The 18217-nt window shown below is 32.7% G+C and overlaps 3 protein-coding genes across 3 annotated transcripts in view; 1 reads left to right on the top strand and 2 right to left on the bottom strand.

Annotated features, from left to right (window-relative positions):
- Window positions 1–1148, bottom strand: part of HELRODRAFT_180559 (hypothetical protein) — a gene marked incomplete at both ends in the record, with an annotated part of 7287 nt that extends 6139 nt beyond the window's left edge. The window contains 2 exons of the mRNA XM_009029853.1: window positions 341–428; window positions 951–1148. Coding sequence (XP_009028101.1) covers window positions 341–428; window positions 951–1148 — 286 coding nt within the window. The remainder of the gene's footprint in view (window positions 1–340; window positions 429–950) is intronic.
- A 2847-nt stretch (window positions 1149–3995) lies between these two features.
- On the bottom strand, window positions 3996–9014 carry HELRODRAFT_193918 (hypothetical protein; the record flags this gene model as incomplete). Its single annotated transcript, XM_009029852.1, has 11 exons — window positions 3996–4216; window positions 4245–5424; window positions 5717–5802; window positions 6014–6176; window positions 6420–6511; window positions 7054–7170; window positions 7381–7483; window positions 7678–7784; window positions 7980–8240; window positions 8392–8540; window positions 8933–9014. 10 exons carry the CDS (start codon window positions 9012–9014, stop codon window positions 4707–4709), a joined length of 1878 nt encoding a protein of 625 aa, XP_009028100.1. The 3' UTR covers window positions 3996–4216; window positions 4245–4706.
- Window positions 9015–17801: 8787 nt separating this feature from the next.
- Window positions 17802–18217, top strand: part of HELRODRAFT_180556 (hypothetical protein) — a gene marked incomplete at both ends in the record, with an annotated part of 5495 nt that continues 5079 nt past the window's right edge. The window contains 2 exons of the mRNA XM_009029851.1: window positions 17802–17857; window positions 17950–17993. Of these exons, the coding sequence (XP_009028099.1) occupies window positions 17802–17857; window positions 17950–17993 (100 nt within the window). The remainder of the gene's footprint in view (window positions 17858–17949; window positions 17994–18217) is intronic.

Genomic DNA, 18217 nt, shown 5'->3' with positions numbered 1-18217 from the left:
ACTACTACAACTATAACTACTACTACTACAACTACTACTACTACAACTACTACTACTACAACTACTACAACTACTACTACTACAACTACTACTACAACTACTACTACAACTACTACTACTACTACTACTACTGCTACTGCTACTGCTACTACTACTACTACTACAACTACTACTACAACTACAACTACAACTACTACTACTACTACGACTACTACAACTACTACTACTACTACTACGACTACTACTACCACTACCACTACCACTAATAATAATAATAATAATAATAATAATAATAATAATAATAATAATAATAATAATAAATTCAATAATAATAACAAACCTTCAGGCGACTCATCCTGTAGATATGTACCAGTCAAATACCTATGCACCAGTGCAGACTTGCCACTATTAACAGTACCAAGAATACCCTACATTATTTGTATTTTTGTGTGTTTGAATGTGTGTGTGTGTGTGCGCGCGCAAGTGTGTGCGAGTGTGTGTGCGTGCGTGCGTGTGCGTGTGTGTGTATACTAACTAGTTTTAGATCTGGCACAGCCCTACTTAAGGTCCATTCTTGGCTGTTTACAAAGGAATCTTAAAAGAAGTTAGTATTATTTAATAGGTTTACTTTTACTTTACACTAATTTTTTTTTCATTAAAATGCATGTAGTAGTTATATTAATGAAAAACTTATGTCAAAAAACAATCTTTGATGCCATTTGAATTTGATTATTGAACAAATTAATAAAAAACCAAATGAAATAATAAATCAAACAAATTTATGAAAACTAAGGTTTCTCAGAAGTTTAAGAAAGTTTTTCTACATGTATTGATTAATCATTCATTAATATGTTAATTAATTAACTAATTAATAATTTTTTTAACTAATCAATTAATTATTGAAGAGGCAGATAAAAATAAAAAATTCAATCACCTTCAATACAAACAACATGTTCTCTCAGCTGCTGTTGCACTAACAAATCAGGAATGGCCTCAATTAGATCATAGATGGCGTAAATACTGGGGTGTACGCTCTCAAACCTCTGTATCTCCTGCCTAATCGCTACGGAATTGTTGTTAAAATACTGTTGTTGCTGCTGGTGCTGTTGTTGGCTAGTGACAATGTTTGACGTTGGACGAGTGTTCATCATGGTTGCGCAAATTAATTTGCTAAAATCATTTAAATTAAGATTTTAATTTTAAAAATCGTTTTTTAATTGTTTTAATTTTAAAAACGTAAACTCGGAAAATGTGAAATTAAATAAATTTCTAAGCGATTTCTGATCACTAAAATGTTAAAAATTCCCAAAATGGCTAAAAAAACATCTGATAACGGAGATGTACCTACAAATATTTATTAAAAATTACCTTTGCTTCGTATTCAAGCAAAACCAGATCAGAAATTCTAATGGCCAATGTGAACGAGCGATTGAAATGAAGAAAGACCTGTTAATATGTTCTGTCGATTACTACAAAGCTTTTGATAGCGTGAAACAGTGGAGCTCACGGAAATATTGAAAAATTTGGACATTGATGGAAAAGACACGAGAGTTATCAAAAATCTCTATTGGGAAATAAGAGCAGTAATGAAAGTTAGTAACATGATGACTAGTTTTGTCGAAATAAAGGAAGGTGTTAGGCAAGGCTGAGTATTCTCTCCAGACCTGTACAATCTCTACAGTGAGAAAGATAGAAGATCCACTTGGAATACACAGTGGAGGCATGAATATTAACAATTTAAGATATGCTGATGAATACATCTCTTATAGCAGATTCAATGAAAGAACTGCAAACAATTGTTTCCAAACAGGTTATTGAAAGTGAAAGGAAAGGCTTGCAAATTAACATGAACAAAACAGAATGCATGTTGATGGTCGCCAAAGAAGATTGTTACCTTTATTATCACTAATTAATCAACAAATTAAACAATTAATTTGGCATTTAATTAAATATTTACTAATCATTATTAAACAAAATAAATTCGACAAAATCCAAATACAATTTTTTCAATTTTATTTTCTGGTAGATACATATTACATCACTTATAGCCAACCATTCAAACGAACAAATTAATCACAATAATAATAATAACAATAATAATAACAATAAATAATAGTAACAGTGACAATAAAAATAAATTTAATAAAGTCTTATTCTTGTTTTTTTACGAAAAATAGAAAAAGCAAACATCTAGTAAATCAAACAGTCCCAAGTTCAAATAAAATATTACATTAAAAAATAAATACACAGATAATATCGAATGGTTGTAACAATAATTATATTATAAGTAAGAATAATAATTAATATATTATAAATAATAATAATTTTATTATTATAAATATAATTAAAGGTTTGCTGCCATATATTTTTGACAAATAAATGTGAATGTAACTCTAGAATGTTAACATTCATCCACATTTTGAATTGAAACAATAAGAGAAAAGATATCAATATAATAACTTATAAGAATGTATAGCAGTGTATTTTTAATCAATCTTCAAACTGGGCCTCCAGAGACCCACTTCAAAGACTGATTGTAATACACTGCTATACATTCTTATACGTTATTATATTGATATCTTTCTCTCTCATTGTTTCAATTCAAAAAAAGCAGTGTATTACGTACTACACTTGAAAAAAAAAAAAAAAAACTTTTGGCTGACGTGAATGGTTGAAATGATGAGGATGTATCATGGATATACTATATATATATATATATATATATATATATATATATATATATATATCCATGTATATATTATATATACCCATGGGATGTCTGGTTCAAGCGAATATAAATAGGAGCTGAGAAAGCATTAAGAATGACGACGATGAAAATGATGATGATAAGAGAGATAAAATTATCATCATCGTCGTCGCCATCATCATAAGTTATGGAGATGATGGAGAATGGGGAAAATATAATGACCATTATTCCATCATCAACATCCTCACCATGGGTTATTTCTCCTTTTAAAAACAAAAACTGCAATAGAAACGACAAATTCTACAAAAAAGAGAGAGAAATATACTAGAATCCTTGACATTTTTTTTGAAGAAAATACACACTATACAAGCATATATTACACAGACTCTAAATATGAGTGTGTGCGCGTGTGTGTTTGTGTATGTGAGAGTGTTTGTGTGTGAGTGTGTGTGTTAGAACGCCGATGAGAGATAAAATGATGATGAAGATGAAACGAACGAAGACACCAAAAAAACGTTACACCATAAAATAAACAACACACCAAGACAGTAAAAAACAAACAAACATGCAAACGCATGTGTGAACTAGTATAAAATAGCTCTATGTTAGGATCATAAATAAAATAGCTAGGATCATAAATTCATCATGGATCTTGACATTGATAAAGATCATGCAACTACACACACGCACACACACACAAACACACACACACACTCATACATAAATACATACGTGAATACATACACACAAACACACACACACACACACACACACACACATACATAAATATATACACAAACACACACACACACACACGCACGCACATACAAACATATATGAGATCTATTTTAGAAAATAACTCCATCAGTAACGCACACAAAAAAATGAAGGCTGGAACACAAGCTACTAGCAAAATACATACAACCTTATTATGATAAAATATCATTCCTTGCTAACCAATCAGCCAACAAACACCATCCCCATCATCATCCTCATTATTAATATTATAAAATAATAACTATTCTATAGTAATAATTATTCTAAAATGATAGTTATTCTAAAATAATAGTTATTCTAAAATAATAATTATTCTAAAATAATAATTAATCTAAAATAATAATTATTCTAAATTAATAATTATTCTAAAACTATAATTATTCTAAAACTATAATTATTCTAAAATAATAATGACAATAAATGACTGAAACAATTATATCATCATCTCCTCTAATTGATCATTATGAAAATTTATCCTAAAGATTTTTAATAACTTTAGTAGTAAGTAATTACATACACACGCACACTTACACACACACACACACACACACTTACATAAACACACACACACTCATATATATATATATATATATATATATATATATATATATATATATATATATATATATTTGGGATAAGTTAATGTTATAACAAACGAAGAACCATTTAAAAGGAATGAGATTAATATGAGAATACGAAAATAAAACACACACACACCACACACACACACACACACACTCCTATTTACGTACGTACATACATAAACATACACGCGCACACACACACACACACACACAAATACACACAAACAAACACACACACACACAAATACATACACATACTAATGCAAGCACACATCTCTTAATATTATAGAATGACCTGAATAATTTAGATAGTATTACATAAATAAATAAACAATATCTATTTATCTGATTATTCATTCATTCAATCAATCAATCAATCAATCATTCATTCATTCATTCATTCACTCATTCATGCACTCACTATTCATCTCAACAATCTTTCCATTGAAAGTAAGTCTAGAATGTGCCGAAAATGAGTCATGCCTATATATGTATAAATAAATTCTTTCAGTAAAATATAATGGCCATATTTATAGTAAAAACAACAACAACAATAATAATAATAACAATAATAATAAAGCAACAGCAATAATAATAATAATAATAACAACAACAACCAATCAATTATTGTCTATCAATCAGTTATAATGCTGCCCATCGAAACGACTACAACCACTGTCATCGATGTTGTTGCTGTTGCTGTTGTCGCTGCTGCTGTTGACGTTGCTGTTGTTGTTGTTGAAGCGTTGATAATTGTTGTTGTTGTTGTGGTAGTGGTTGCTGCTGCTGCCATAGTGATAACGCTGTTGCTGTTGCTGCTGCTGCGAATGGTAGTAATGTTGATGAAGATGATGATGACCGCTAGCATCGTAATCATTATCATAACCGCGACTGTTGTTGTAACGAGTGTTGTAACCGTTGTAGTGATTGCTTCTGCTGAGTCTGCTGTTGTTGTAATCATAAGCAACGACGTTGTTTACGTTGTTGTTGTAATAGTTATGGTAATAATCAGCACTGACGTCTGCGTTGTTGTTGTTGAGGCTGGTGCGGTCGATGAAGTTACCACCACTACTACTGCTCCCACTAACACTCGAGGCGCTTGCTTCGAAGTTGCCGCCTCTACCACTACTACTACTACTACTACTGCAGTGGTTGTTGTAGTCGTAGCTGTAGTTGTCTCGATGCTGTTGGTCGTGTTGGTGCTGGTAGTGATATGGTTGTTGTTGCAGCTGCTGTGGCTGCTGCTGCAAGTTCATGGCAACTATCTCAGATTCCTGCATGAACTGCTCGAACGCCGTCGCCGTTTCATTGTCCATCTTCTGATCACCTATCCAATACTGGTCAGCTAAGCTGCTACTGGTGGTGGAATCATCATCATCATCATCATCATCATAACTACCACCATCACCATCATCATAACTACCATCATCATCATATCTACCATCATCACCGCCATCCAAATTCACCTCTGTTTATCACTTCACCGTATGTTTTGCCACCTCTCTCTCCCTCTCTCTCTCTCCCTCTCTCTCTCTCCCTCTCTCTCTCTCTCTCTCCAACACCACCAATCATCATCATCCTCATAACTATCGACATCACCATCATCACATCCCTCATCATCACATCCCTCATCATCATCACAACTCACCCCCGTTCGTTGCATTCCTCCATTAGGCTGGCCATCTCTCTTTCATCTGATGAGAAGGAGCTGTCATTGTACAGCTCGTTGCCGGTCTGCAGTTGGATTCAATTTAGAAAATCTTTCATTCAGTAGAGTACATTAATTAGAAGCAACGTCAAAAAACAGTATTAAAAACCGGACAATAATATCACACACACACGTACGCACGCACACACACACGCACCACAAACATATGGCCAATTAACTAACCAAACTGACTGAACAAACAAACAAACAAACAAACCAACCAACCAACCAACCAACCAGATTAATAGGATTCTCATCATCAACCGGCGAATCAAAACTATCTCCGGCTCCAGCCCCGATGAATGGCTCCGTAGAATGCTGCGACTGCTGTTGCTGCTGCTGCTGTCCCCAGTTGTTTAGGCGCTGATTCATCACTGACTGCATTAGACAGAGCAGGTTTCTGGCGGGCGTGATAGTTTGCGTGTGTGTTGTGTACGTGCAGCATGCAAGTGTCTGTGTGTTTGTGTGTGTGTATGTGCAGTATGCAACTGTCTGTGTGTGTGTGTCTTGCATGAAAATAGGCACTGATTATACAATGTACATGGTCACATGTAACGCTAGTTTGTTCGTGCGCGCGTGTGTGCGTGCGTGTGTACGTGCATATACCTGTGTGTATGCGCGTGCGTGCGTGTGAAACACTAACTGAGGCAAGGATTGTTCGTTGACGATGGTGTTCATCTTATTGAAGATGTCGTTTAAGCTGGGCAGGCTCTCCTCTAGCACTGCTCCTGTCAGCTGTCAAACAATTTATAGATACAAACTAATAATTATAAAATAATCCAAGAGCAATAACTATTATACAACAACAACACACATTTAGACGACATTTTCCCCGAGATCGGGGGTTGCCGTTTGACTACCTATGATGAAACCGAAATACCCCTCGAGGCCATTCCATCATAAGTAATTTATTTGGCTAATTTTTACGCAGGACGCCCTTCCTTACGCAACCACAGTTATAAGCGGTGGGCCCTGCCTTTGATGATCCAACATCACTCACAAGGCAGTGAGGGTCAGTTTAATGTCATAACCAGGACAATAACTATTATAACTATATTTATTCTGAAATTATGAATGATACAACAATAATTATGACGAGTTGGAGTTGATTGTATGCATAGCGTATACAACTGCAGTTAAAACAGAGAAATGAAACAAACTATTAAATAGAGTTGGGATTGAAATAGGGAGTGTATTTTGCCTAGAAAATGTTGATTTCACAGCACCATCACCCCAAATGCCATACAAACGTCTAAAACAACAACAACACCACAAACCTTAAGCAACTGCACACAGCACATAAGAGCCTCCTTCGAATGGTCATTCAGCAGGTACATTAGCAAGTTGCCAATCTGATTCGAGAACTGGGGGATGACTTCGTTTGTCGACACGTCCTGGTTTTGTTGTTGGTGTTCATTTTGTTGTTGTTGTTGCTGCTGTTTCAGTAGTAGTTATTGACGAATGAATAGATGGATGAAAGAACGATTGAATGAGCGTGTATCATCATCGTCACAAATAACAACATCACCATCACTATCACCATCTTCACCACCACCATCATCATCACAACCACCAAGGTAGGTCATCATCATCATCATCGTCACCTTCATATTGAGCAAGAGTTCTCCGACAAAAAGTGAGTAGCCGATGATATGTGCTAAGGAAGTAGGTCGAGGTGAGAGGATTTCATCATACTCCTGCTCACATCTGACAAAAAATAAGATAACATTGAAAATATCTTTATCAATGAAACCAATCAACCAACAAATCAAGCGATCTGTAAACCAACTATCCAACCAAACAACAAACAAACCAACCAACTAACAATCAAACTAATCAACCAACCAGCCAGCCAACCAATCAACCAGCCAGCCAGCCATCCAATCAACCAGCCAGCCAACCTGGCTAAAAAAAGTCGCTGGAAATCATCAAAAGCTCTTTCCTCACTATGAGAGAGATAGTTACACATTCTGGCGCCTGTGTACCTAAAATTCACCTCCTCAATTGACTGATGGGAAAAAATGTATGAATGAATGAATCATAATTTATCTTCATAATTATAAGTAATCATGGTTAATAGTTATTAATATATAGGAATAATAAATCATTACCACTACAACCAACCAATCAACCAACCAACCAGCCAGCCTATGAACCAACCAATCAATCAACTGACGAACCAGCTAAACAATTAATAACCAACTTGAGTAAATATCTCCTCAATGACAGACATAAATGAATGGTCGCCTGCTGATATCAAAGCTGCCAACTTCCTGGCCAGGAATGGCATGAATTGTTCAAAATTTCCAGGATCGTTGGTGAACATCTGTATGCCCTGTCTTAAATCTCGAAGGATAAGCTCATTCTGTTTCAACTGCTCCAAAGTCATGCCGGCCAATGTGCTATGAGGACTGTTTTGATGTCTGTCGTCGTCGTTCAGAGTTAGTGGGTCTAACCCAACAGGCTACAAAATGTTTTTATTTTTAGTCATATCTTAATTAGGACTTTTTTTTATAAGATGTAGATGCAAAAACAAATTTAGATAAAGAGTTATTAGTTTATTATACTATCTGAAAAACATAGAAATTATGCAAAATATTAAAATGGTATCAAACCAGTTCTAATATAAAGTTCTTTGGATAGAATTCTGGAGCATCAGCTGAGAGAGCTTTTGACTTGGTTGTATTATCACCAACCACCAGTGATAATGATAAAGAAGCAGCTGCGTTGTTGTCGGATGGTGCCAATGCAACAAAAGATGCATCTACATGTTTAATTTTAATAACAGTTACAAGAACTAATTACTAAATGGTTATTAATATTTTTTTAAACATTTTAGTTTAATTTTTAATAGCATTATTAAACTATAGTATATACTATATATTATCACATTAGTATTAGTAGTCATTATTGCTTCAGACATTTAAACACAAAAATGGTAACAAAATATTCAATCAAAAATTTATATAATTATATTATTATTATTATTATTATTATTATGTAATATCTCTAAAAACTAAAAGTTAATTTTTTTAATTTTAAACAAAAACTCCCATTTTAAAAATTAGCTTTTTGGTAAGTAACAGTAACAGTTAGTTGAGTTAGAAAAAAAAAATTAGTATTGAAGCAAGCGTGCGGTTAATTAAGTTTTAAAACCTTCATTTGCATAGTCCAGCTTCCCATGGGCATCTTCTTGAACCTCACCTAACTGTTCTAACTCTTTTAACTGGCGGTCCATATTTTAATTTAACGAAACTAAAACGACAAATATTTCTTGAAATAAATAAATTTAAAAAATAAAATATTTCGGTGGTCCCTGAAGATGTTGTCCTGATTAGTGTTAAATTAGCGTTATGTCTTAGAGAAGCATTTTAACTTAACTGGAATGAAATTTCGCACAAAGCAGTTAAATTTGAAAACAATTTTCAATTCCATTTATTAGGCGTTCAACTTTTTTCTTTGACAAAATTTTTCGTGAAATTGAAAATTCTAAGTTATTTCCACCAAAAAAACCATTTTTTATAATGACTCTAAATCTATAAAAAGTTAACGTTTTGTAGTTTCTTCAATCAAAATATAACAAAAAGTTAAATATAACATGTCGTTTGAGTTTTTAAGTTTCACTGGCCCGTTTATAAACACTAGTCACATTAATGTACAAATTTACTGATGTACAAGTACATACATTCAATCATTCGTTCAATCCATTCATTCGTTTATTTATTTATTTAACCCATTCATTTATCAATCAGTACGGAGTTGTTTAACACTTTGCATGTATGCAAAGATTGAAAATAATTAAAAACATTGAAAACGTTATTTCATGTATAAAAAATAAATCTAGAGAAGAAAAGAACAAACAGACTGAACATCTTTTCAATCATAAAATGGAAAAAATTGTGAAACGTTTGTCAAGCAAGTGAAACGTTGTTAAAGCACAAGAAATGTTAAACAAATTCAGTTTAAATTCAAATAAATCTAATGTAACCTAATTAGCATTCAATTAAAGGACCTTTTAATCCAGCTAAAATTTAAAAATCAATTACTTAACTAATTAATTTTACATTCATCAATCGACTTCTTTAAATTACCACTTTTATTATCGCCACCATCATCGTCGTCGTCGTCATCATTATTGCCTTTTGATTCACTTGAAAAATTTACTTTTTTAACTTTCTTTGCTGGCATAATCTCTGATAATGATGATGATGACGACACGCTAGCAACAGCAGTAGTAGCAGTACTACCATCATAATTAGTAGTAGTAGTAGCGGTAGTAGTAGCAGTAGCGGTAGTAGTAGCAGTAGCGGTAGTAGCAGCAGCAGTAGCATTAGTATTATAAGTTACTTTGAGAAAATCTTGCTTAGGATGGGAAAGGTTAATTTGATCTATGAGAATGTTGTGAGTTGGGTGACTTTTAATATCAATAAAAACGTTACCAGCATCATCGTCGTCATCATCGTCACCATCATCATCATGGTCATTTTTTTTTCTACTCTTAAAATTTTCGTCATCAAGAGCGTCATCAAAATCTGTGGTGATTTCATCGTTGCTGAAATCCTTAGCCTCTTCTGCATTACGTTTATAATTGACGAGAACATTTTTGTTAGCGTCACCACCTTCAGCTGACTTCAAATTCTCTTTATTGTTATTCTTTAAGATAGAAGTGGCAGCTGTAGTAGTAGCAGCAACAGTAGTAGAAGCAGCAGTAGTATTAGCAGTAATATTACTAGCAGGAAGTAAAAACTTCGGAATTCTACTCTTTTGTTTTACACATGTACTGGTAGCAGCAACAACAGTAGTAGTAGTAGTAGTAGTAGTAGTGGTAGTAGTAGTAGAAGTAAAAGTAGGTGTAGCAGAAGCAGCAGTAGTAGTTGAAGTAGTAGCAGCTGTAGCAGTGGTATTAGCCACAGCAGTAGCAGCAGCAGAATTGTCATCATCATCATTCACCTTGTTATTTTTGTCATTGACATATGGTTTAAATGAAGAATTTATTGATGGAAAAATAGTAGAAATAATTTTGGTGGATAAATTGGTTGATGTTATTGTTGATGACGTCACTGGTGCCGCTGATGTCATGAGACAATGTAATGATGTTGTTGATTCCATAGCAGTATTAGATGAAGGAAGTGTTGAGGACTTTGATGTCATTGTCAGTGATGAAGTAATTGTAGCAGCAGCAGAAGCAGCAGCAGCAGTAGATGATGAAGTTGATGTTACAGACAATGTAATTGATGTCATAGCTGATGTCGTTGCTGATGTAAATGTAGTTGATGTCGTCGTTATTGATGTTGTTGTGTCACTAATTTGAAATTTTTTCCTGGAAGGAAAGTTCAGCTTTTCAGTGACAAACTCCTGCTTGGGTTTCTTACTCATTTGGAGGTTTTCTGTTAAAAATAAACGAAACGATATACTTATCAAACTTCGTTGGACAATATTAAACATTATTAAAAATTACTAAACATTCCAAAATAGTATTGAAAACACAAAACAATTTAGTGTAAAATACTTAAATAACGCTTAAATATTAGAGTTAAACTTACTACATCTGGAATGAATGAATGAACAGATGAATGAATAACAGAAAAAAAATCATCCTCTGGTCCACCCCTCAAAAACAACACAGTCAGAGAAATGGACTCACCCGGCTCATACTTTGTAACTAGCTCTTTATACTTGATTTCTAGCTTAGCTTTGCTGGATTGGGCAGCAATCAGCTCGAGTTTTGTGTTATGTAGTTCGAGTTCTGCCTTTCTTAAGGCATCTTCTCTTACTAGCAGCATCATCCTCTTCGTCTGCAGGTCTGCTGCCAGGTTCTTTGCTTCATTTCTGTTGTTCGTTGGGGATAAGTTATTTGATGGAGAAATAAACTTCAATTTTATGAAAAATTTATCAAATACACAAACAAGTCTACGTGGGGATGTGGAGAGAGAAAGAAAAAGGAGAGAGAGAGAGGATAGACAACTTTAGAGGGGATGGGCCAAAATTTTTAAAAATGTTTAAATTTCAAAATTCAACAGGGAGTCAAGAAACTAACAGAATTCGTTGTAGTGCATCTAAAATAAGACTGACAACCTATTTTTTGCTTATCACATCAACTTCTGGTCAATTTTTTCCTTAAAATGGGGTTTTTCTTGTGAAAAAAATTAATTTTACTGACTTTTAACCACACAGTCCTCCACATCCGCCACTGGGCATGGCTTGTGAGGAAAGAAACAGAAACAAGAGTTACGAGTGGTTTAAATAGAGAAAGTAAAAAAGATGGTGAGCGAGAGAAAGAGTGAGAGAGAGAAAGAGAAAAGAGATGAATAGCACTAACTCCTTAAACTCATAGAGGAGTTGATAATTCCTAGTGCCAGCATTGTTTCCTGCGGAAGCAACAGCATCACCCATCCCTTCCAACTGAGACTTTCAATTCAAAGTAATAAAAAAAACATTTCTCAGTGTAAAACTAAAACACCACAACACAACACAAAACTACAAAAACCGTCAATTAAACTGAAATAAGCAAAGAAACACAGCAACACAAAACCAAACCAAAATAAACAATTTGACCTACTTTGCTGGCTTCCAATTGGGCGACCTTTGAGATCAGCGACCTGTTCTCTTCAGCCAGGTAATTCAGTTCAGTGTTCAACCGATCATGCCTCTCCTTGTATTTATCAACTGATTCGATGCTCCACAGTGCTGATAACTGCATCTGTTGTGTTCACGTGAGGTTTGTGTTTATTTGTTTTAACGAATAAGTTAGAGTTAAAGAATGAAGTGGCAAAATTCATGTGTGAGTGTGTGTGTGCGTGCGTGTGTGTGTGTGTGTGTGTGTGTGTGTCCATTCATCAGTCAACTAATAAATCAATCATTTAATTTAATTAGATTTAATCAATCAACCAATCATTTAATCAATCAACGAATCATTTAATCAATCATCTGATCTATCCTTCAATCAACCAACCAATTATCCTCCAATTGATCAAAAAATTAAAAAATTAATCAATCAATCAATCAACCAACCAACCAACCTTAATCTGGTTATAAGATTCCCTGGATAGCTTCAGCTTTGTCTTCAATGAATCGTTCTCAATCCTCAACTCGATAAGTCGTTTCTCCACTTCTACCCTTCTATCTTCCACCTAAAAATAGTAATAAAAATAATAATTATAATAATGATAATAAATAATAATGGTGGTGACCTCTGCAAAAAGTGAATTTCCCCTGGCCAAGTTCTTATCGGATTGCATGGTGGCAACATCCAGTTCCGTGCTTAATTCTTTTATTTTGTCTAACAATCTCTGAAGAAATGGACGAATTGGAAGAGTTGTCAATCAATCAATCAATTAATCAATTAATCAACCAATCAATCAATTATTCATTCTAGCAACCCCCAAAAATCAATCAATCAGTTAGTTAACTAATCAGTCAGAAAAAGCATGTCTACAATTATTAACACACATACATGCATTCAACAAACATTACAAAACACACACAAGAACTTAGACACAGACAGACACACAAATAAATACACACAAACAAACCTCTTTCTCATTGTACAGTGAGGTTATTTCACAATTTGACTGCACTAACTCACCATCCTTACACTTTAGTTGATATTTTAAAGCAGATAGCTCACCTGCTAAATCATCAACCCTTGATTCTAACTTATTATTCTTTACTAAGAGGTCTTGCTATTGGAGGATTAGTTACAATATTAATCATAATTTATGACAATAATAATTTTATTAACACTAATTATATTATAATAAATATTGTCATTACCTATTAATATTATTAACAATAATTATATTATAATAATTATTGTCATTACCTTCTCACGCTGTAAGATTTCTACAATTTCATTATCATCTGAAGATGAAACTGATGCCATCTGCTGTTGACTAGTGATGTTATCATTTAACTGTCTCCTCAAATCAACAACCTGCTCTTTTAACCTTTGAACTTCGACCTGGGCCTTGCCATAGAGAAGTTTTGATTGCTCTAACTCCTCTGTCAGGAATTGAAGGTCAAATTTTTGTTTGTCCGTCATTTCTTGAAACTTTTTTGTCAGCTCAGTTATGGCACTTTTCTTCTCTTTCTCTGAACTTTTTTCATAGTTTTCAATGTCCTCTTGGAGGTTTTTAATTTGATTTGATTGATTGTCTACTTTTAATTGGAGAGCGTATCTTTCTTGGTATAGTTTCTGCGGAACAAAAAAAAAAACAAAAAATTAGAAGAATAAATAAATATATAAGTGAATAAATAAGCAATATTTAAGAATGTTAAAAAAGATTATATAACTTTAAAATCCAAAGCTTATATTTTATAATTTATACTACTGATATTATTTATTTTACATATTTCAAGATTATTATAAAACAAAACAATAACATACACACTTATATAATATATATATATATATATATATATATATATATATATATATATATATATATAACATATGCATTATTCATAATATAAAATATTATTTAATTTAAAAAATTAAAAATTTAATAAATGCACGACAAACTGATATTTTAGAATCAGATTCATTGGAAACAGTCTCCAGTTGTTTCTTGTAATAATCATCTGAATCTTTCATCTGTGAGATCACGAATTTCAATCTTTCAATCTCTGCATCGCGATGCTGATTATGATCGTACCCGCCATCTTTGCTGTTGTCTGCCATACTGGGTCACCTTAATTAACGTCCGTCCGGACAATCGTGACGGAATGAATGAAACAGATCAATAATTTCTACAAAAAATTTCTACCAGTTTATTTATAATAATTTATTAATAGTTAGTTTTTGTTTATTATTATTAAAACGGTAAAAGCAAAATATTAAAAAAAGAAAAAATTTTAAATGAATTTTTAAAATAAAATTTTAAACGAAGTTTATGTTTCAATTTAAAAATACCGCCATTGTAGAAAATATAACATTAGTCCAAGGGGAGGCCTATTTACCATTAAACAACACTTTCTTATGGGTTGAAGCAGGGATATGCAAAGAACCTCAATTTTTGCAACTTTTAATTATTTTCGGTAATGTCGATTTTATTTGTTTAAATTTATACCAAATAAAAGTAATTAATTACCATATTGAATAACAATTTAAAAAAATAAAATTTTAACATTTTAAATAAAAGCAATATTCCGTAATTAGTAAATATACATACTATCGTAACTTTTGACTCGAACGATAAAAAAATCACCCTCCATCTCCCCTCCAGAAGTAAGCTCCTTGTTCAACCGTTGAAAGTGAGCGAAGGCCGTTATATTTATTCTAGTTATATGTATCAAACAGTATCTTATTGAGCAAAATAGTATCATAAAATGAATAAAAATACTTTTTTTTTTAATTTAAAAAATTCTCAATTTGATTTCATTGCGATATCGATGATGATGATGATTTTGACCTGACTAATTAAAAAACATCAAATAAAATTTATAAAATAGGATGGGTATATCGTTGAGAAATCGTTGGGGGAAATGACGTCATGTTTACAGTAGTTATTTCACTAGATGGTAGTTGATCAGCCTGTATAAAGGTTATATTCAATTCCTATCAAATAAATTTAACCAAATATCATACGCAGGCAAAACTAAATAAAGAAATATATATATATATATATATATATATATATATATATATATATATATATACGTAGTTATAATACATTTATAATATTGTATTTACACATTTAAGTTGTACAATTGTGTTATGTGTAGTTTTAAATTATTTTGAATTCTCTCGAAAAAATTTAAACTTTTTACTATATATATATATATATATATATATATGTGTGTGTGTGTGTGTGTGTGTGTGTGTGTGTGTGTGTGTGTGTGTGTGTGTGTGTATTTTGAACAGGTTGCACTGGTTGAGGGTTGAAAAACGTGTTTCCTTCAAGTTGGCAGTTTTGATGTTTAAATGTGTCAATAATACAGCACCTCCCTACCTCATCGATAGATTGGAATCATACAAATCTCATTTTTCAAAATATTCCTTCCGATCAACCGAGCGCAATTTGTTTTTTATCCCGACCACAAAGTTGGTGACGGGTTCCCGCAACTTTGCGGTTCTTGGCCCGATTGTTTGGAATGGTTTACCTCCATACTTACGTGACCCTAACCTATCATATTTACAATTTCGAAGTCAACTTAAAACTTATTTATTTGCACAATGAATGTCCGTCTTATTTGTCTATGATTTAGTAGCGCTTTTGAGATTCAACAATAAAAAAGCGCCGTATATAAATTTCCGTAATAATAATAATAATGTATATGTTACTTTTATCAACAATTATTAAAAAATTTTCAATTTGATTTCACCGCGATATCGATGATGATGATTTTGACCTGACTAATTAAAAAGCATCAATGAAAATTTTTAAAATAGGATGGAAAATTTGTTATATTGGGATATTCGTATATAAAGCGAGCAAAAGTTTAATATAAAAGCGCTTATAAATCTACGCATATTGGCTCAGCTTGGCTCGTCTTGAAATTGGATGTTAAGCTAGGTGTGGTCTCAAACAATTTGGAATTCTCCCAGAAAAATTTGAACTGCGTGCGCACATATGTAGCACTGATTACTGTTGCTTCAATAATGAATTTATATACTATATATATAAAGCGAGCAAAATTTTAATAGAAAAGCGCTTATAAATCTACGCTTATTAGCTCAGCTTGGCTTGGCTCGCTTGGAATTGAATGTTAAGCAAGGTGTGGTCTCAAACTATTTTGAATTCTCCCCGAAAAATTTGAACTGCGTGCCTACATATATAGCATTGATCACTGCTGCTTTTATAATGAATTTATATAATATATATCGTTGATGTCAATTTAGTACGGTTAACATTGTTGTTAAGACTGTATAATAGTGTACTACATACATTAAAAAAGTTTTTTACTGATGTGAATGATTGAAATGATGCGAATGTATTGTTGAAACTAGTATAAATAGGAGCTGAGACAGCATGAAAATCAGATCAGGCATTCTGCCTCGCTTAAGGCTTGAAGCGGTCTGCCTGATCTAATTTATTTTTTTTTATTTTATTTATTTTATTATATAGAGTTATATAGAGTTTGCATGTCTGTGGTTTGTGTGTTTGTATTTTGTATTTTTTTTATATTTTAGGTGGATTCTTTAGCGGTTGCTCCTGCATACATACATACATACATACATACATACATACATACATACATACATCATGTTTGTTTGTGTGGTAGTATTTTATGTTCTGTTTTACTCCTTTTTCTCTTTCTTCATGAGTCTTGAGTTAAGTTAATTAAACATAGGTAGGTGAGATTGAGATTAATTTATTATATAGGTAGGCTAGGGCATAAGGTAATTTAGTTACATAGGTAGGTTAGGGACTTCTATTCTTTTACTCTACTTGGTGTGTTTTTTGTTTTTTTTTGTTTTGTTTCACACCATACATATAACAGGTACGCGGTGGTTCCTGGGTTTAGTGGGATTTTTATTGATTGAATGTGGTAGTATGCATGGTTATATAGAGTTATATAGAGTTATATAGAGTTATATAGAGTTATATAGAGTTATATAGAGTTATATAGAGTTATATAGAGTTATATAGAGTTATATAGAGTTATATAGAGTTATATAGAGTTATATAGAGTTATATAGAGTTATATAGAGTTATATAGAGTTATATAGAGTTATATAGAGTTATATAGAGTTATATAGAGTTATATAGAGTTATATAGAGTTATATAGAGTTATATAGAGTTATATAGAGTTATATAGAGTTATATAGAGTTATATAGAGTTATATAGAGTTATATAGAGTTATATAGAGTTATCTCTTCTTAGAGGTTCTTTTCTTTGCCGACCGGTCGGCTTCTTTGCGTTTCTCTATTTTCATTTAAATCAATTAATTAAATAAGATTTTTCCAATCATTTAAGTTCATTCAGGTTCCTTCATTCAGGTTTAAGCTTTCAGAGGAGTTCATCGTGGAAGATCAGAATGGTTGTGATGTCCCGCTACGTTCGTTCATTCAGTGGCAAAAAATGCACGCCTGGCTGGGGTTCGTTTTATTGTTTCTTTGCGGTTCCTTTCTTTGCCAGTTGGTTGGCTTTTCCGGCTGGCTCGATTTTCTATTTTCATTTAAATTAAATCAAATAAATAAATTTTTTTCATTTTATTTATTTCATTCAGACTGGAGCTTCCAGAGGAGTTCATCATGGAATGTGTCAGGCTACGTTCATTCATTCAGTGGCAATGAATACACGTCTGGCTGGGATACGTTTTATTCTTTTTTCTCAGTTTTTATCTGTAATTTAACATTAAGTAAGAATGCTCACACGCACACGCACACACACACAATTACATTACGTAGCTATATAGGTAGGTTAGATAGGCATAATTTTAATTGTAGGTAGGATAGATAGGAAGCATCCAACACTAATGTAGTAGAATAGGTAGG

This window comes from Helobdella robusta (genome assembly GCF_000326865.2).
Source record: "Helobdella robusta unplaced genomic scaffold HELROscaffold_62, whole genome shotgun sequence".
NCBI lineage: Eukaryota > Metazoa > Annelida > Clitellata > Rhynchobdellida > Glossiphoniidae > Helobdella > Helobdella robusta.
Note: the sequence above shows the minus strand (reverse complement) of the source record. Positions and strands in the feature narration are given on the sequence as shown.